At 60.5% G+C, this 20357-nt stretch overlaps 1 protein-coding gene across 6 annotated transcripts in view; it reads right to left on the bottom strand.

The window, feature by feature from the left end:
- The window catches only part of GRAMD4 (GRAM domain containing 4), a 77446-nt gene extending 57704 nt beyond the window's left edge, over window positions 1-19742 (bottom strand). Inside the window, exon 1 of one of the 6 annotated variants that reach the window (XM_067698417.1) lies at window positions 19555-19742. Coding sequence is in view for 1 of the 6 variants with exons in the window: in XM_067698414.1 (XP_067554515.1) it covers window positions 19555-19583 (29 nt within the window). In the remaining 5 variants the exon portion in view is untranslated. Of the gene's footprint in view, window positions 1-8509; window positions 8723-16759; window positions 16856-19554 lie in introns of those variants that run through there. The other 5 variants (XM_067698414.1, XM_067698419.1, XM_067698416.1 and 2 more) reach the window with 5 other exon arrangements.
- Between the last annotated feature and the right edge of the window lie 615 nt (window positions 19743-20357).

Raw genomic sequence — 20357 nt, 5'->3', positions numbered from 1 at the left:
AGAACAGGAGACTGCCAGCACTCAGGTGACACCTGTGGGAAGGGTTACAAGCCGGTGGCAGCGTTCTCGAGATCACAGGCACTGCCGGCCTGGAGAAATCAAGGCGTAAAATAGTCCATTTCCAAAACAGATGCTCTGGAAAGAATAATTTTGTGGCCAAAGGGCTCCTCTCTCCGCAGGACCCTGTGACAAATCGTTCTGCAAACAGCAAGCCGTGCTGGTGCCTTAAAGGTAAGATGAGATTTGCAATCATCTACTTTATTGGCTATTCCCTGGGGAGAAAGCACCGCTGGTAGCAAGATGCACCTGGGATTCTCCTCAGTCAGTCTCCAGAGGAGTCCCCACGTGGGGAGAGCCTTCGGACAGCCACTCTTCCACAAAGGTAATTAAAGCAAAGCGCGCACTTGCTTCGGGGAACAATCGTGGCAGAATCCATCAGCCTGTGTGGCTATGATGCTTTAGGTGGCTGATCTGTGGAAACGTTGTCATCCCCATCTTCCAGAGAACTGAGCGAACACGTTAAGTGCAGGTTACAGCATTAGGTGACATAAACTCTTAAAAATGAATAACCTCAAGCACAACCATGAAAGTAGCGGCTCACAACCTGCAAAGCCAATGGCCGTCCGCGTCCTACATAATTAATGACGCAGCTACCAACGCACACGGGCGCAGGAACATCCCCAGCCCCACCTGCTGCCGCAGGTCCCAACAATCCACTCCCCGAGCGCTGGGGACCTGCTGCGTCTCCGGACATGGACCCCACTGGACCCCACACCTCAGCCAGCTCCATCCCCACACTGTCCATCACAGTCCCCGGGACCCTCTTCCTGTCCAACACGTCCACCACCCCCGGGGGCTGCAGAGCACTGGGCCACCAGTGACCCCCACCCCCCAGCTCACAGCAGACCCTCCCCACCAGCCTTCAGGTGAGAGCGGTCTCACCTTCCCGGGACACATCTCCCTGGGCTCAGGCCTCTGGCCCATGCACTCCTCTCCTTTCAGTCCAGGCCTGGAATAGCATACCCCCACAGCTGATAAGGACATGGGGCCCACACAAAGCCTGCTCAGTCCTCACCTCCTATGCTGGCTGGGGAGGGAGGAGGGGGGAGGGGGAGGGGGAAGGGAGGGAGGGGGAGGGGGAGGGAGGGGGAGGGGAGGGGGAGGGGAGGGGGAGGGGAGGGGGAAGGGGAGCTCCTGTTTCTGACATCAGGTATTCCTGCCCCTCAGAGGAGCACAGCACTGTGCTGCTCCCCCCCCACATTGGACCACAGGGTCTCCCCAGCCACCCCTTCCCACCCCCTCCCACCTTACAGTGGAGGGTGTGGCCTTCTGGACAGGCTCCTCCCCCCAGGCTGTCCCCCTGCAGCTCAGCTAACCAGAACCCCACAACCTGGTCCCACCCCGAGCAGCCTGAATCCAGCCTCAGCAAAGCACAGCAAATCAGACCCAAACCAGCATTTCATCTTAAGAAAGGGGGGCGGGGGGGGGGAGGGCTTCCCTGGTGGTGCAGTGGTTAAGAATCCACCTGCCAACGCAGGGGACACAGGTTCAAGCCCTGGTCTGGGAAGATCCCACATGTCGTGAGGCAGCTAAGCCTGTGAGCCACAACTACTGAGCCTGCGCTCTACAGCCCACGAGCCATAACTACTGAGCTCACATGCCACAACTACTGAGCCCATGCACCTAGAGCCTGTGCTCCACAAGAGAAGCCACTGCAATGAGAAGCCCGCGCACTGCAAAGAAGAGTAGCCCCCGCTCACTGCAACTAGGGAAAGCCCGCGCACAGCAACAAAGACCCAATGCAGCCCAAAATAAATAAATTAAATAAATAATTTTTTTTAAAAAAAAGGATAGGGGAGGGACACTTAACAGGGTCTCCTGTCAGGATGCACTGCAAACAAGGTTCTCTTCCTTGTCTGATGAGAATCGTCAGGCAACAAAAACCAATGGGCAAGATACAGACCCCCCACGCCCACGTCCCTAGTCCCCACTTACCAGAGCAGAAGAGAACCAAGCATCTCGCTAGAACTTTCATCCAAGTCTGACCATAAAAACAGTCACTGCCAAACCCTTAATGAACTAAAAACCATAACTCATGAGAACGTACCACGTTCCACTGCACCAGAAAAACAAGCTGTGAAAGCTGATAAAATGGATAAAAACCTACATTTCATATAAACTTGCCCTGAGAACCATAACCTGCAAATAAAGCTGGACTTGTCTTCGTCCTCATTAAAACCCTGCCAGGAACCACCTGAAACCCCGAGAGCTCACTCAGTGGGCTTCCTCCAGACGGAAGCCAGGGCCCAGCTCAGCGCACCACCCCACTCCCACACGCGCGGAGGCTCCAGAGCACCTCTCTTTGGGAAAACCCAACATCCCACGGAAACAAACCCTCACAGAGCTCTGCCTGCGCAGGTCTCCTGCCAGGATCAGCACGCCAAGGGCATCAAAGGAACCCTCTCCGTCTGCGCGCCTCCTGGAGCCCCTCCTGGTCCGCAGCCAAGGGGCCCCAGGGTCTGGCCCTGGATTCCCAGGGGAGGGCAGGACCCTTCGAAAGCAGGCGTGCAGACCTGGCGTAACCAGATAAACAGGTTGGCAACACTGAGAAGGGTGGTTTCCAGTCCCACCCCAGGGAGGTAGCTGAGCCCATCCTGCAGCATCAGGAGGCCTCAGTGACAGTGGAAAGGGCCCGGAGATGACAAAGCAATGCCGCCCATGGGGCCCAACCTCCCAACTCCAAACGGGAACAAAATCCCATCAACTGGCTCAGCGGAGAAGTGAGGGAGAACCCGGAAGCCCCGGCCAAGCACCCCCCCACGGCCCCGAAGGCCCGGCTGCACCCCCAACGGAGAGGGGGGAGGCTCCCTCAGTTACCACACACGTGCTGTGGCAGGTGGCCCACGACCCTGCAGGCAAGGCCGCCCCGACGTCCGTCACCCCATCACACTCACTCCTGTGCAAGCGGCAGCTCTGGCCTCATCACCCGATGTAACAGGTAAGACTCCGAGCCCGTGTCTCTTCCTGGGGAGCTGGGCCGGGCACCCGGGGGCCTCCTGGCCAGGCCAGGGAGAAGTAGCAGAGGGGAAACTGCAGCTACCCGGCCCCCGACCTCCCCTCGGAGCGCTGGACCTGCGCACACAGGATCCCCACCAACTCCACAAAGGGCCTTTCCCTGGAGTCCATCCACCTGGGACTTCGGCTGGGCACAAAGGGCGTGGGAGTGGCCGAGGCCTTCCCGGCTGGGAGGCCCCTAGGCTATCCCCTCCTCCCCTCCCCCGCCACGAGCTCGAAAAGGGGGCAGAGGATTTAATGGCTGCTGGCTGTGGGCAAGTGGCCAATCACCCCTCACCCCCGTCGGGCAGGGCGGCGCCTGCCTGGGCAGTGCGGGCTGGGGGTTCTCTCTGCACAGGGGCAGGGGACCCCCCATGGCACAGGGGACAGTCAGCCAGAAGAGCTGCTCCCCTGGCGACTGCCTGGGTGGCTCGGGCTGGGGGGTGGACACAGGGAGGGGGCGGGGGGCGGAGGCGGGAAGAGGGGCCTCCATGGCCGTGCCAGCGGCTGAGCCTCCTGACGGGAGCTGGTTTTCCTCTCAGGTTCCCCACTCTGGGACCCCGGCGCCTCCACCAGACCCGGATCGCCCTGGGCATCACCTCCCTTCCCAGAAAGGCAGGAAGCACCGACCGGCCCCGCCGCAAGATGAGCATCAGTGGTGGGAAACCCTCCACTAAAGGCAGAACCACAGCCCAGGACACCGGAGTCAGAAGAGACACCCCCCCACCAAAGCAACCACATGAAAGCCCCGTCCCAGTGGCCGGTCCCCCAGATCACCGCTCACGCTGTCCTGGAACCCTCTTTGCCTCGTCCTGCACCTTCCCTGACACTTGCAAACGTGCCCTCTGCACCTGCCGCCTCAGTCCCCAGGTGCAGGCAACACACCTGCGTAGGCATCTCTGGGCTGAAGGGCACATCCCTCTGCGCTTGCTTTGTGGGCCCCACCGGGCGGGGGCGAGGACGCGCTTCCCTGGAAGCTTTGCCTCTTGACGGCCCCTCAGGCCCCCGTGACACCCCAACGAGGCCAGGTGTGCAGGGCCCACAACCTTCCCCTCCTCTCCCAGGACCAGGGCAGCCCCAGCCTCTACCACCAGCCCTGACCTCCTCCCCAGGCCATTTCTACACCTGAAACCTCTGGAAACACCTGCCCTCCCTGGGCTGATCCCCAGAGGTTCCTCACCACCCCCAGGGAGGCTCTACCTCCAAGAGGCTGGGAGCCTCCCCACTCACACACCCCCGCCACTCTCTTCTGGCTGCTTCTGGCCTCTCCCCTACACCCCACACATGCCTGAACACACCTGGCCCCTCGTGTGCTTCCATACCTGCTCTGGCCTTCAATGCTCTTTAATATCATCATCCCACCTGCTCTGCCCAGACCATGTCCACCAGTCCTTCAAGATTCAATCAGAAGGAGAGGGCAGGGAGCAGGACCCTCCAGGGACCAGTCAGACCCCAGGGATGAAGCAGCAGTACTGAGACAGCGGGCTGTCGGCCCGAGGACGGCACATGAGGAAACGAGGGAGTTGGAGCTGGTGATCATGGGCACGGAGGCTAGGGGCGCACAGCTGAGATCTTGGGCTCAGTGATGGGGGTGATAGGCAAGGCCCCAGCTTGTGCTTCGGAGGTGAACTCGAGGGTGCCTGTTACATTAAAAATAACTAAACAGGACTTCCCTGGTGGCACAGTGGTTAAGAATCCACCTGCCAACGCAGGGGACACGGGTTTGAACCCTGGTCCGGGAAGATCCCACATGCCGCAGAGCGACTAAGCCCATGCGCCACAACTACTGAGCCTGCACTCTAGAGCCTGCGAGCCATAACTACCGAGCCCGCGTGTCCCAACTACTGAAGCCCACGTGCCTAGAGCCTGTGCTCCACAAGAGAAGCCACCGCGATGAGAAGCCCGTGCACCGCAACAAAGAGTAGCCCCTGCTCGCCACAACTAGAGAAAGCCCGTGCGCAGCAACAAAGACCCAACGCAGCCATAAATAAATAAATAATTTTTTTAAAAAAAAATAAGTAACTAAACAGAAAAGAGGCTCCTGCAGGACCAGTGAAGGCTGCACACCATGACCCAAGGACTATGGCTTCTCCAATTCGTTGCACCTGAGGTCCAAAAATATGAAAAAAACAAGATTCAGCCCGTAAGTCTCCCCTTAAAAGTCTGCTCCAAGCCCATATATGCTGCTCCGGAAACTCGGCCACGTAGGGCGGCGCCAGCCCCACATCTGCCTCCCCGCCCAGGGATGTTCCTCTAAGGGGCACTGCTGGCGTCTAGCAACCTGCCCTCCGCATGCGGCGGCCCAGCAGCTAAGAAGCCCCAAGAACATCTGCTAAATGGACAAGGGCCACAGATCCCTCCTCTGCATCCGTCTGAAGGCCTTGCGTGAAGAGCGCACACAACCGGGCACACCTGGGGTGAAGCTTCTGGCTGAACCCGAGGTTGAGGGGAGAGAGCTGGCAGGTGGAAACCCAGCCACGGCTCCCCCGCCTCAAGTCAGAACTCATGGGGACGCTTCAAACATCTGTTCCAAAAGACTGACCTTCTGCTCTTGGTGAAGGGAAAGGGTCTGCAAATCAGTCAACAAGGTTTCCAGGTTTCTTCGGCAGAAACAGTATTTTCAAGCATTTGAGAACAGTGAAGATAAAATCAATTCCTTTATGTTTTTTTGTCCCAATGATTTCTTTTTTAAAAACCTACATGGAGAGAGTTCTAATTTAGGTTATGTTGGTGCACAAAAATAATCCCAGAGTAGGGTTTATATCTTCTAATTATACAGAATTTAGGACAAAATATTCATGGAAGTGATTCTGAAACACTTGATAAATAGGTCATAATAGGCCCTCTTTATTGCCAAGAGGTTTTTTTTTTTTTTTTTTTTTTGCAGTACGCGGGCCTCTCACTGTTGTGGCCTCTCCCGTTGCGGGGCACAGGCTCCGGATGCACAGGCTCAGCGGCCATGGCTCACGGGACCAGCCGCTCCGTGGCATGTGGGATCCTCCCAGACCGGGGCACGAACCCGTGTCCCCTGCATCGGCAGGCGGACTCTCAACCACTGCGCCACCGGGGAAGCCCTTATTGCCAAGAGTTTTAAACTTAGCCCAGCAGGGCCAGCCTCTATATTCAGAACCAGCGACAGGCAACAGGCAGGAGGCCGGCAGCACCCTCCGTGGTGCCGGCCACATCCTGGGAGAGCGGGTTTATAAAAGCCAGTGGAGGGCTGGTCCCCATAAACAGAAGCGGTGGAATGCAAAGACTCTCAGGATGGAAAGCTGCTTTGAACTCGAGTCTCCTGCTGGTGTAGGACGATGCAGCTACTCCCTGGTCCGATGGGATCCAAGCGAAGAGTGAAAACACTCAGGAGAGAAACAGAACCCAGCCCGCCCCCCGCTGGGAGTGACCCACTTAGCATGAGGCTGGGGCTCTGCATCCTCACTACCACGCGGTGCAAACAACTCGCTTCACTATTTTTAATCACACAATTAAGCGGTCAGTTATCGAAGATACACACCTGCGAAACTTAAAAGGAGACGGACGGTCAACTCAAGTCGGGGGGGGGGGCGGGGGAAGAGTGGCACTGGACCTCGGGGGACGGGCATCAGCGGGCTCCCCTCAAACACGCTCCGATGCCTTAGGCCAAGCGCTGGGCACCACGGGAACGAGTGAGATGGTCCCTGTCAGCCCTCACGGAGCCCACGGTTACACTGTCCGGTCGATGCCAACGGACCCTCCCCATCCCTCCATGGCCATGGCTAACTGTCGGCTGCAGGGGCGGGTGGGGGGAGGGAACTCGGGACTTGTGGGGGACCTAACCAGGGACGTCAGCCTGGGCCCTGCTTAGCTTTGGTCAACGTGGAGTCAAACCACAGTCCATTTGCTGATGCAGCAGCAGTTAAGTCCTGAATCAGAGAACGCAAGAGGAAGAGGGATTTCACGGCCACCTTGGCCCTGGATGAGGGAGGACATGCCAGAGAAGCAGTCACCTGCCCGGGCCCGTCAGCTCCAGGCACCCGGCTCCCGTTCCAGGCCCCTGCCTTCTCCAGCCACTTTTCTAAACTGGAAGCCTCGTGGGACTTCCCCAGTGACCCAATGGTTAAGACTCCGAGCTTCCACTGCAGGGGGCATGGGTTCGATCCCTGGTCGGGGAACTAAGATCCCAAGTGCCACGTGCAGTGCAGCCAAAAAGTAAAAAAATATAAATAAAAAAATAAACCGGAAGCCTCACCATCATCCTCAGCTGTCCTCACACAGACGCTGCGGGTGTGCCCTTCCAACCTCTCCCGCCCCTGCCCCCAGGATCCAGGCCTCTCCCCCGCAGCTGGCCCGCGCTTGTTTCTCCCTCCCCTCCCCCATCAAGCTGCCTAAGCCAGGCCAGTCCTGAGCAACAGCTGACGCCCACCTACCGGCATCCCACCGACCGGCATCCGCATCGGCAACCCCGGGCCTGGGTCACATACACAGTGACAATGATGTCCCAGCCCCCCAGGGTCACCTCCCCTGGGGGTTAAGGAGTCCCCCACCCCCCCAGCGGCCTTCTCAGCTCTCCGGAGGTGCCTGCAGCTCCTGGAGAGACACACATGGCAGACAGAAAGGCATGGGACAGGCCTCCCAAGACAGGGTGGGGGATGGTCCCTGTGCCCCGAGAGCTGCGCCAGCCAGACTCCCTGCTCAGTCCCGCCTGCCCTGGGAAGGAACCAAGGGCCCAAGGCCTTGCAGGCCACCAAGGGCGGTGGAGACACCTCAAGGCCCTGCTGACTGCCAGTGGCTCAGCTACCCAGGCCACAGTAGGTGGGTGACAGTGACCTTTGGAATCACCCAGCCTCACTGGCCCAGGCCTGCTCTCAAGGGGCTCAGGGTCTAGTGCGGGAGACCCATCCCCACACATTACATGCCAGGCGGCGGGGCCGGGTAAGGGGCTCAGGGGGTCTGGCATGTGCAACCGTAGAACCCGGGTGTTGAGAACAGCCTCCCTGAGGGGTGCGGGAGGTGGTGAGGCCCTCGGGCACACACATGGAGGGGGTGGGCCACCCAGAGCCCTGAGGAGTGGGCCTGGCACAAGGGGTTACGGGGCCACGTGAGGCCCACAGGTGCGTATCAGGGACGACAGCTTTGACCTCTGAAAACACTTAAATAAACCCGACGAGAGGGCAGGTGGGCCATGGACAAGGGTGTGGGCCCTGCAAGCAGCGAGCTGCCAGCCACTTACTTACTGGGTCCCCCCACCCCCCGACTCCCACTTGCTCACCTGCAAAGTGGGGACAAGGTGGCCCTTTCCAGGGTGGCAGCCACCCACGTACATCCCCTGGCGCCCAGAAGTGTCTAGATACCAGCAACTGGGCTCATCCTCTCCCAGGGGCATCCTCAGACAGCCCTCCCATGTCCCCCAACCAGCCCAGGCCCACCACACTGTCCCTGTGGGCCACGTGAGGCAGGGTCCCCGACATCCAGGGCTTACCTCCCTTCCCCATCCCGGGCGCATCTCAAGATGGCCAATTCTTCGAACGCAGAGGCGGCCACATCGGGTGGGAGGCCGTTCCAAAGCTTAGACAGTGGCTGGCGAGAGGCCAGGTCTCTCCTTTTCCTGCTTCCAGCCCGCCCGCCCGCAGACAGCAGCACGAACCCCAGCCTGCAGAGAACCTGTCCGGCCGGCCTCTCACCAAGGCAGACAGAGCAGGACCTCAACCTCCCTTCCTGGCGCTGCCAGCACGCCTTCCCCCAGGTGTCCTGCTAGGTCATGAGGATTCCCAGCCCTGCTCCCTCCCCCACTCCCTCCTTCCGCCCTCCCCACCTGCCAGCAGATGAGGGTCGCAGGAGCTTGTGTCCCGGGGGCCCGCCCACCCTGGGAGTCACAATCCTAGATGTCCAGCTTAGAATGTGACAGCCCACCGCCTTGCCCCAGGCCCTCCCAGGAGGGACACAGGCTGCCAGGGCGGGAGCAGCGGGGACAGGCTGGCTCCTCCAGCCCTGCCTCCCCTCCTGTCTATGGGCCAGCAGCTCCGCCGCCCTCCCGCCCTCGTGCCCAGGGCTCTCTGCCTGCTGACTCATATTTCACTTCCTCTCCCCCAAATGTGCTCGGCAGCAGAGAAGTCACACATCTGCAGCCTCCACCGCGGGGCAGGCTGGGCGCAAAGGAGGATGACCGCCAGTGACCCTCACTCCTTTAAATTCTATTCCAGGTCCAGCTTCCTTGGGTCCCCGTTGCCACCCCTCCCCTCCAGACCTACCCGCCCCCCCCCACCGCCCTCCACTCTTAGGGGCTGACGTATCCACACATCCCCCGGCTTTCTTAAGCAGTGGCTGTGGAACAAAACACCGCTTTTCCTCCTAATCCAGGATGGTCTCAGCATGCTTGCGACAGGCTCGCCCAACAGGACAGGGCCGGGCAGGGCCTGGGGGCACGCCACCGCTGACCACCCTCCGCAGGCAGCATCGGCCACAGGTCCTCAGGGAGGCCTCCTGTCCAGCCCACCTGTCTCGTTCCTGACCTTCCTCTCTGGATGGACTAGGGAAAGGGCTGCGGACACCAGTCCCTGGACATCTGACCTGGACGCTGAAGCCAGCAAAGGACCCCAAGGACGTGCCCGGGGGGTCTGGGAGGAGCGCACAGCAAGGCTCAGTCTGCAGAGACAAGGGGCAGCGTCACTTGGGGCAGCTCCGCCTCTGGAACACGGCACCTGCGAGACGATTCACACACCTCACTGGCTTCTCAGCAGTGGCTGGAAGATGAGACACGACCGTCAGCGTGTGGACTGTGCGGCCACCCCATGGGCGGGGTGTTATGATCCGGTTCTTCTAAGAGGGAGATTCTGGTGATACTGAGGGTTTGTGTGTTTTCTCAACGACTCAAGTTGCTTCGGAGTTTTAGACGCCAAACTCCCGCCGGAGGCCACCACTGACACGCATCTTCCTGGCTCTGCCCCGCCTGAAGCCGTCTAGGCCGCAGCACTCCCCACTCCCTGCCCCCCGGGCCATCACTGGTCAGACGGGGCTCAGCCCAGCAGTGCAGCACGGCCACCCGCACCATAGAGACCCTGCCCCGGATGGCGATCCCCGTCACCCCGAAGCTCTGCAACCAGAGACGGGGAAGCTCATCTCCAGGCAAGCATCTCCCAGCAGCTGTCTGCGGCCGTCATGGGGACCCAGCAGACCCTCAAATATCAACCCAGAAAGCAGGAGGGACGGCTGTGGCACAGCAAGGACCTGGGGTGGGGGGCACCCAGTGGGGGGGGGGTCAGGGCGCGCAAGGAGACCCGGCCGGCAGGTGGCCTCCAACAGGGCAGGTGAGCCTCACTCCCAGGAAGGCCCACCCACGCCCACCCCCGCTTCCTTGGGGCTCCCCTCACAGGACCAGGGGAGACGGGGTACCACCTCAGTGAGGCCCCAGTCCCACAGCAGGGAGACGAGGGCTTTCAGGATGCCCGGCCGAAAGCCTGAGCTGGGGCAGGACAGCCAGCCACGTGTCCCATGGCTCCCCCAGCGCGGCCCAGAGCCCAGTCCTGCCCCAGCAGAGGTGGGCCACACGCCAGCTGGGCCTCCAGGAGTCCTGGACAGGAGATGACCTTCGATAAACTGAGCCCACGCCAGCCCCAGCCGGTCCCAGGGAGGGCGGCATGGTGACCCACACGTGTAGACAGTACCGTGTGAACAGAACCTCCCCACGAGTGTAGACGGCACAGTGTACATGGCACCTCCTCACAGGCACAGAGGCGGTGCGGTCAGCATGGCAGCTCCCGCCGCTGCTCCGTCACCTGTGGGCCACTCAAAGCGACAGCCATCGTGGGTGCCACCCTCAGAAACCCGGAACCTGGCCCACGACACACGGCACACAGGAACCCAGGCGCTGGACCAGCCGCTGAGGCCCAGCCGGTGTCCCGTCCACTGACCCTCCCCCCCATCTTATCTCAAAAGGGCAGGAGCACGAAGGGACAACCACGGTTCCAGGCGTCTTCCAAGCCCGCCCAGGTGGCTGCCGCTTTCCTCTGAAGCACAAACCCCGCAAAGCCCTGCCCGTGCCTGCTCTCAGGTCTCCTCGGCCCTGGGTCCAGGGTGCCCGCCCCTGCCCACCAACTCGGCCCTAAAACGGTGGGCACCTTGCTGCCTCTCCTTGTCCCACCTGCTCTGAAGCCTCCAGCTGAAGCCCTCCCCCCGCCAGACCCCACACACATGCGGACAGAAACGGGAGCCGGCATGGGGCCCCGAGTGAACCAGAGCAGAACTCGCCCATTCTCTCCTTTCCAGAAAGGAGCCCGGCCTCCGGCCTCCAGCCCTGCTCCAAAGAACCATGGTCGGAGCTGCCCCTCCCCGCTGCAGTGCGAGTTCCGAGGAGGTCAGGGAACTCACGGGCCAGGATCTGAGTCAAAGGTGCGTCTGAGCTCCAAAGGGTCCCGCCGCAGCCCTCCTCCTCTTGCCGCCGAGGCTGGGCCTCCAGGGTGTGTTCAAAGCCAGTCCCGCTTTCAAATTTCAAAGGGATGCCACGTCTGTGCCCATACCCACAGGCCTGGGGTGACCAGGCACAGCGAGGAGCCCCCCAGTTCTCTTCTTCTCTCCTTGCAGGTCACAGACCTTCTCAGGGAGGCGGCGGCCCCCCCAGCCTCTGCAGGGCCCGTGCAGAGAACACCTATCAGCGCCCGTCCCAACAGCACAGCATGAACCCAGGGGAGTAAGAAGGAGCCACACAGGCACACAGCACTCTGGCCCATGAAGCCACTTCCCAGGGGGCGGGGGTAACAGTCTGATCCTACTCTGCAGCTACACTGGAACTGAACGATCAAGTAAACGATGGCAAATGGGGGAAGCCCAGTTTCCCACTGCTGGAATGGAAACCGATCAGTGAGGGGCGCAGTACGGACTACAGGTTATACAGTCACCCTGTATATAGTTATATAGTCACCCTGTATATAGTTATATACAGGTTACGTACACACGGTAAGGACCATAGGTTATAGCACTAGGATGAACTCACATCTCACTTGATATATTACTTAATGTATTAACACAGACGGTTACACACAGAAGTACTTACAGACGTGTGCACATCCACAGTGTGCATTTCTGCTCTGCCGGCAGAGCGGGCCCAGAGCAATGAGACCCCAGCAGCCACGAGCACACCCAGCGCCCAGATCTTGGTTTCTAAAACCATACTCCAGTAAAAGGAACCAGGCTCCTGGGATAACTGGCTGATTCTAGGGCTGGGAGCACCCATAGTGCCAGGAAGTGAGGATGTGTCCACATCACCCCACGTGATGGGGGCACGTCAACTGAACTCAGGAACCACCTGAACGAGCTCCCAGCGGCCAAGGCTGGAACAGTCTGACCAACAGAGTAAGGAAAGTGGAACTGCACCGTAACTCAAAGTATAAAATAAGGAGGCGTGAATCCATCCTGACGTAAAACATGATTGAATAAACTGAGAAATGGGGGAGACGAGGCAAGTCTCCCATTCAGAAGATTCCAAACTGTTTATAGGCACTCCACCCTCAAACCCCTTACGTGTGGGCTGCACATCCTGACCTCCTTCCAAGGAGGACAGCACGGACAGACGGAAAAGAGTAAGTTTACATCAGCCAGATGACCTAGGCCGACATCACAGGGATCAGTGCCCTGAGGGGATGGGATGAGGGCTCTTCACCTCTGTGACCTTCCTCCCAAAATCCACCACCCCAGTCTAACCCGGAGAGAAACATCCGAATTCCAGCAGGGCATTTCCAACTGTCCAAACTCCAGTGGAGAGCGATCTACAATGTCCTTAATACTCCTCAAGACTGTCAAGTCATCAAGAATAAGAAAAGCCTGAGAAACTGTCCCAGCCCAGAGGAGCCAAAGGAGACATGACAACTGAATGTAGTACGGTGTCCTGGGGTAGAAAAAAGACATTAGGTGAAAACTAAGGGAATCTGAATAAACTGCAGACTTCAGTTAATAATTATCAATATTGGGCTTCCCTGGTGGTGCAGTGGTTGAGAGTCCGCCTGCCGATGCAGGGGACACGGGTTTGTGCCCTGGTCCGGGAGGATCCCACGTGCCGCGGAGCGGCTGGGCCCGTGAGCCATGACCGCTGAGCCTGCACGTCCCGACCCTGTGCTCCGCAGCGGGAGAGGCCACAACAGTGAGAGGCCCGCATATCGCAAAAAAAAAAATCAATATTGGTCCATTAATTAATTATAACAACGTTCCACACTAAAGTAAAATGGTAATAATAAGCGAAACCATGGGGAGGGACAGATATATGAGAATTCTGTGTTTTCTTTGTAATGTTTCTATAAGTCTACAACTGTCCTAAAAACTACAGTCTATTATTAGGAAAAAAAAAGAAGTAAAACAAAACCAAAAACCCAGCCTGCCACCCAGTGTGGGCCGTGGCGGGCAGGTAGGGCAGAGGTGGGGCCGGCAGGGCTCAGCTCACTCCGCAGCTCTGCCTGAACGTCCAGGATACCCAGAGCCAGACCCGGGCCTGCCCTTGAGGTGATCCAGAGGACACAGACAGTACAGTTTCAAGGATAATCGAGGAAAAGAAATAGTGGGGCAGCCAGTAAGAGAGCCCACGGGACTCAATGCCTCACAAACACGCCACCCCTGCCATCTGCAACCACTCACCCCCCGACACTGTCTCCAACGAGGCCAGCCAGGAATCAGATGAAAAGCGGGGCCCCTGCTCTCCAGGAGCTCAGAAGGCAGGCAGGTAAACAGAGGATCACACAGGATGATAGGCACAAGGGCCCTAACCCTGGGGGCATGGGAAGGCTAGGAGGGCTTCCTGGAGGAGGTGACTTGAGTGCAGCTCACATAAATGGTAAGTGTACCAAAGGCCACTGAAAATGAGTCATATGAAATGGCTCATGGTGCCGGCACAGAGTTCTCAGACAGCTTCAGGAGAGGCACCAAGCACAACTCTGTCACTACACGCTGCCACACGGTTGAAAATGCGTCCCGCTAAGTGAAGGAGAGCAGGGCCAAACCTCCACAGGGCATACGATTCCCCTGATACGAAATGTCCAGGGCAGGCAAATCCATGGAGACAGAAAGCAGATTAGCGGTTGCCAGGGGCTAGAGGGAAAGAGAATGAGTGATGGCTAATGGGGGTGATGAAAACGTTCTAAAATTAGATTGTGGTGGTGGCTGCACAATTCTGTGGACATGCTAAAAGTCGGTGAATGGCACCCTCCCTGGCTGGATTGCATGGTATGCGAACTGTGCCTCGATAACGATGTTTAAAAAACAAACACACACCTCTCTCACTGCCCAGGCCTGCCCCCGCCTTTGGGGAGCCGGGCCCCTCCCCTCCCCCAGCCCCAGCTTAGCTCAGCTGCAGGTGGGCTGACCCCAGCCAGGCCCCCAGGACCCAAAGCTGCTGGTCCCTGGAGGCCAGGCTGCAGAGAGGCCCCCGAGGGCAGAGCAGGGAGCGCCTCCCTCATCCCTGCTCTGGGCTGCTCAGGACCAGAACAAGAGGGAGAGAGCCCCTGCCTCCAGGGAGGACAACTGCTGTGGGGGGCGGGGGGGCAAGTGAGGGGGGACTTCTATAAACTGGGTGCTGAGGGAGGCCTCCCCAGCAAGGGGGATGGAGCAGAGACGTGCCTGACACAAAGGTCTGCCATCCCTGGTACAGCCCTGCAGGCAGCACCTGCGGGGCGGAGGGGGGGAAGGCAGGGCCTCTCTGACCTGGGAGGGGGGCACAGGCTGGGCTCAGGTGAGCCCCACCGCACTCCATGCTGGCGGGCTGGGGAGGGCCTCATGTGCCATGTACCCCCTGCCCACAGGGAAGGACTAGAGGCGGCAGCCCTCTTCACCGATGCTGGGGACCTGACCGCAAGAGGGTTGAGCAGTTTCCCTGGGGGTCCCCGGGCCACGGCAGCCCTCCATGGCGCCAGCACACCTAGTTCTCCCACCACAGCTGAGCTGGGTTTGGCGGCACAGGGGGGCTCTGGGTAGGGCAACCCATCACCACCCCCCCGCCCCGGTTCCCGAGGGACAGAGCAGTGGGGGCTTTCTGAGCGCCCTCACTTCACAGAGCGAGCGGTGCCCGGTGTCAGGGTGTCAGGTGTCTCTCTCCCCAGGTGTGGACTGAGCTTCTGGGAGAGGCAGAGCCCTCACCCCCGACAACAGCCAGGGCGGCTCCATCCAACACCAGCCAGTGCTGGGGCGCACTGGCCCCCTTCACCACGACTCTCTTCCTGGGGGGAAGCTACAATGGTTGGGCCTCCCCACCCAGGGCCTTCCTGGGGGAGGCAGTGCAGACGCGGCCAGCTCGGGCCAGGGTCAGCTCTCAGGCCTCTGGCTTCTATATTCCACACCAAGACCCTTGTTTCCTGGTGACCAAACGGAGGCCCAGAGGGGTTAAGCATCTTGCCCAAGAACACACAGCGACAGACCAAGAGTTTTCTCCACTTAATCCCCCTGCATACAGCACCCAGCTTAGGAACAGATACCCAACTCTGCCACTCACCAGCCTGTGGCCTCTGGGAAGTTACTTAACCTCTCTGTGCCGACGGAGCTAATAATAGCACTGACCTCCAGCTGTTACGAAAATCAATCATATAAAGTGCGTGGAATGCCATCAGGCCCAGCATAAGAGACGCTCTTGCTATAAGCACACGTTTGATGGCAAAGAGACTTCTCATCATGACTGTAAATTTACTTCCTCTGTTTCTTATACAAACCCCCAGAAATTCAACTGATTATCAGGGAGGCAGTGAGGTTAAGAGCACAGCCTTTGTTGCCAAACAACCCGAGTTCCGATCCCAGCTCTGCTACTTAACTAACTGGGGACTGAGAACAGCCGCCTGCCTCTCTGGGCCTGTTTCTGCCTCCGCGTGAAGGTGGAGGTTGTGAGGACCACGAGGGCCAACGCCTGAAAGACACTTAGCACCGCGCCTGACACTATACTGAGTGATTTCTACTATTAATTTCTTTTTTCCTTTGGACAGGCCAGTCCTTCCTGTCTGCCGGTGTAACCACAGGAGGCTTTAATCACAGGGCTTAAACATCATCACAACCCTGGTTATAACTCAAATGCCAAGTGATCTTAATAACCTTTAGATGGCAAGCGTCATTAATGGTGAATTACAGTCCAAAGTCTCTGCCCGACTCCCCCGTACAGGCCACACGCAGACCCCGAAGGCTCAAGGAACACAGTTTTCTCTAACTAGGGAAACCCTCACTTTCTTGCTCCACCTCAATCAGTAAGAGAAGTCGGACGACCTGCCTTTAAGTTCTCAAGTCAACCAACTGCCTTCCTCTGTCAGCGGCCAGCTCCAAGCAGGTGGCCCGGCTGCCGCTCAGGCGGGGCTGGCTGTGTCTCAGCCACTCTGTCTCCGCAAAACACTCGTCACCGTCAAGGACGCAGGCCCCCTCCTCGTCCCCAGCCAGCAACTGGACTCTCAGCCCCTTCACAAAGGGTGTTTTCTAGATTCTGCCCCGGATCAAGACCCAGTGAGAGCCCCCACTGCCATACCACCCCAAAGCCAAGGAAAAATCAGACCTAAGCCCCTTGCAGTGCCTAAGGGCCCCCCAGCTGGCTTTCCAGTCCCAAGCAAAGGCCTTCCGAGTGCCACCTGGGTGGTCACACGAGCACGTCTGGGCTGGCAAACAAACAGAAGCTGCTCCCCTGGCAAGGGCATCCGTATTCCTATTACTCACTCTCAATGTCCACGTCTCATTACCCCCAATTCATTTTTAACTACTTTAAGGGGAGGGATGCTCTGCTACATACCCCAAGGCTGTCAGCAGCCTCCACAGGAAGCAGGGGTACTCGGCTTTCGACAAAGATGGTCTCCCTTCCTGCTGGCGACAGGAACAGCAGCCTTGTCCAAGCAGGCCACACAGCCACCACCAGTGTCTTCCGCCCCAGCTGGCACACGCCCTCCACTGACTGGAGCTCCTCAGACGCTCAGCAAGTCCCCAGCACGGCCACTAGGCAGGAGCCCTCCATCCTGACTACACAGGGGGCCAAACGCCAGAGGCCCACAAGAAGAAAAACCAGCCCAGGTCCCCGAGAGGGAGTGGCGCCCAGAAAGGAGGACCTGGCTGGAGCCACGCCACTCCACAACGGGAAGCCCACTCCTGCACAGAGCTCAGATACGACTGGCTTCAGGAGGCAAACTCCCAAACCGCGAAGCATGGGGAGCTGGAAGGGGTCCCCTAGGGCCCATGAGATGACAGTGTACCAGTGGTACAACCACTAACATGGGTCACACCATGGAAACATCAGGGGAGACCTTCGCTTCTCCGATTACATTGATTCCACGGAGATGCCGACTGCGCCTGGCACTGGTATCTCTGTCACATCTGTCACATCGCTCAGATACTCTGTTACAAACAGAAAACGCGCTTCAGGCTCGCAATCTCCCCTGGCAACTGCACCCTCACTGGAATCTAATAACACTTTGTTTTCATTGGGCCGGAACCACTATTCTATTCTATTGTACAGCAGAAGTGGTGATTCAGGAAAAACGGGCCTGATTCTCCTCGTTTCTAGCTGGTGAAGGTGAGGCCCGGGGAGGGCAGGGGAAGCAGAGGTCACACGGAGCTGGCGACCATCGGGGGGGGTCCTGACACCCACTCTGGCTGGACAGATACGAGGAGCGCCTCACAGCCTGGCGGCTTGGAGAGACCACCAGGTTCTCCCTGCATGAAGGGCCCCTGCCCACCCAACTCAGTGGAAGACACAGACTAAGGCGGCCAGGGCCAAGCAAACCACACTTTGAGACCTTCCTGTTCAGTTTCCAGGAAATGCCTTTCCCGAGTGCAGGCAGGCAGACGGCAAAGGGACAGGCCCTGACCGTCCCCAGGCCGCACCTCTGGGACAGCCACACCCCATGAGCCAAGGCAGCCCACAGGAAAGAAGGGCAGAGAGGGGGTGGCGCCGTCTAGAGGCTTCAGGGAACCCTACCTCCTGGTCCCCAGGACCAAGCTGGCACCCCCCCCCCCAATAGGAGTCCAGCACTGGGCAGCCTGCAGGTTCAAGACCCCTGCCCATGGTCACAGTGCTGCAGAAGGATCAACATCACAGCCAAGACAGAGGGAAGGACAGGCAGGCCAGGTCCCTTACCTGGGCCAGGCAGGGAGTTTTCAGAGGGGTTTGCAACAGGAAGGAGGGGCAGGTTTAATGAGGTCCCTGATCCGAGGGGTCCCAGCTAACATTGTGGGATGTGGTTCCACCCCAGCAGGGGACAAGGGCAACAACTGGAGCACACTCACCCAGCCAGACTGTGCGTCCCCAGATGGGCCTGGGACACGTGGGGCAGAGTCAGGAAATCAACAGCCGCCAGGGGGCGAAGGGCACCGCTGGCCTCTCCAGGGTGTTCTGCTCTCTGCCCTAGGTGTGTCCCGTCGGGGAGGGGGGTGGGGGGGGGGTCTGTATCACATCATCTAATCCTCTTGTCAGCCCCCCTCCCCGTTTACTGGTGGGGAAACTGAGGCATGAGACGGCTCAAGGCCTTCCTGCCCAAGGTCACCGAACAGATGTGTGACGGAGGCGAGGCTCCAAATTCCTCTCTTTAACTATTGCACAACCCTGCCCCTGCCAGGCCCAGGCCTGAAACTACCCCTAGGGCTGCGCTGCGATGAGCGCTGGGGCTCAGAAGCCTCCATTTTTGTGGGGGGGAGATGCTCAGAACTCTGTCTTTTCTCCCCAGCCTTCACTAGGAAGACAAGAAGGGAAACCCATCCTGCAGAAGGTGTCGCCCAAACTGAATCCTCCCCGCCTCCGGAAATGCAGGGCTGGCAACAGCCCCAGGGTGGACTCAGCTTCCAGGGGTACCCCCTCAGGTCTATGGCCCTGGCCGGGGCCGCTGCTCCTACTGCCAGAGCCTCCCTGCCCAGACAGGTGCAGCAGCCCGCCCGGCTCCGACTCTCCTCCCTCCCCCGGTGGTAGGCCAGGCCTGGACGGGGTTGCAGGGCCTGCTCTGGGCAGGCGGGGGCCGCGGGCTGGGAGCTGCTGCACTACACCTCTCCTCCGTGCCTGCACGCGGGGCTGGGCCCCAGCAGAGCCCCACCAGCTAAAAGTCCCAAACAAAGGGAAAGGGGACAGCGCGAACGGAGGGGTGCGGGGAGGAGGACGAGCGCCCACAACTTTTTAGCGGGGTCGTCTCTGGGGTCACAGCGGCCGGGGTCTCCCTCCTCCTCTCCTGTCCCCAAGGAGTGAGTGGCGAAGACGACATTTGCCGAGCCCGCCCGTGCCCCAGCCTGGCCGCGGCGACCCCCGCCCTGCCCACCACCACCACCCCAGCTCAGGCCCCGCGCCCACGGGACGTCCTCCTCTCCCTGGCCAGCCCGGCACAACGCGGGCCAGGAGACACCGCGGCCGCGGCGCGCCCAGGCCAACGCGGGACCCGGGGGCGTGTATGCGGGGCGCGCCCGCGCGGGGCCCTGCTAGGAGGGCCGCTGGCTGCGGGCGCCGGGAGAGCGTGGACGAGCGCGCCGGGTCGCGGCTCGGCCGGCCCCCGTGGGGAGCCTGTCCGTGTGTCCGCCGAGGTCTGTGTGGGCGTCCGCACGCGCGCCGCTTACCCTGCGCGGAGACCGGGGCCACCTCTCATCCAACCGTCGCCTCGAAGTCCCCTTCACCAGCCGCCCGGCCGCGCTGCACCTGCCGCCCGCCCGGGAGCCGAGCGGCGCCGGGGAGCCCGGAGGAGGCGGCCCCGCGGGTCCCGGCCACGAGCGCGGCGGCGGCGGCGGCGGCGGCGGCGGCGGCGGCGGCGGCGGCGGCGGCGGCGGCGGCGGCGGCGGCGGCGGCGGCGGCGGCGGCGGCGGCGGCGGCGGCGGCGCCAGGTCGCGCGCTCGCGTCCCGCTGCGCGAAATCTGCGCGCCCCCGGCCCGGCCTGCGCAGCCGCCGCCCCGCCCCGCGCGCGCTCCGCCCCGCCCAACGCCACGCCCCCTCACCGCCACGCCCAACGCCACGCCCCACGACCTGAGCTGGCAAGCCCCGCACCGCCCCAACGCGCCTTAAAGGAGTCGCGCCCCTCCTTGCGCGGCATCGGGGCAGTCGGCCCACCGGGATGCGGACCCCCGCGGGGGCTCGTCTGCCCTGGCGGATTCGCACGCGAGAGCGAGCTGGGTCACGCGGCACCACCTTTGTTTGGGTGGCCCACGTGCGCCCCCGCCACCTGCACCCACGCGCACGCGCGGCGGCTCCTCCGTGCGGCCGTCCGCTGGTTGCGCCTACGGCCGCGCGGTCCCGCGCGTCTATAGGGCGGACGCCACGGGCACAGCCACGCCCAGGCACGCATGCTGCCGTCACTTCATCCGCGGTCCGCCGGCCAGACACCCCACGGGGGCCGCAGTTGGACCGCCTGAGGTTCAGACCTGGGTCA

The sequence above is a fragment of the Pseudorca crassidens genome, chromosome 11 (assembly GCF_039906515.1).
Source record: "Pseudorca crassidens isolate mPseCra1 chromosome 11, mPseCra1.hap1, whole genome shotgun sequence".
Classification (NCBI taxonomy): domain Eukaryota; kingdom Metazoa; phylum Chordata; class Mammalia; order Artiodactyla; family Delphinidae; genus Pseudorca; species Pseudorca crassidens.
This window is presented reverse-complemented; position numbering and strand designations above follow the sequence as displayed.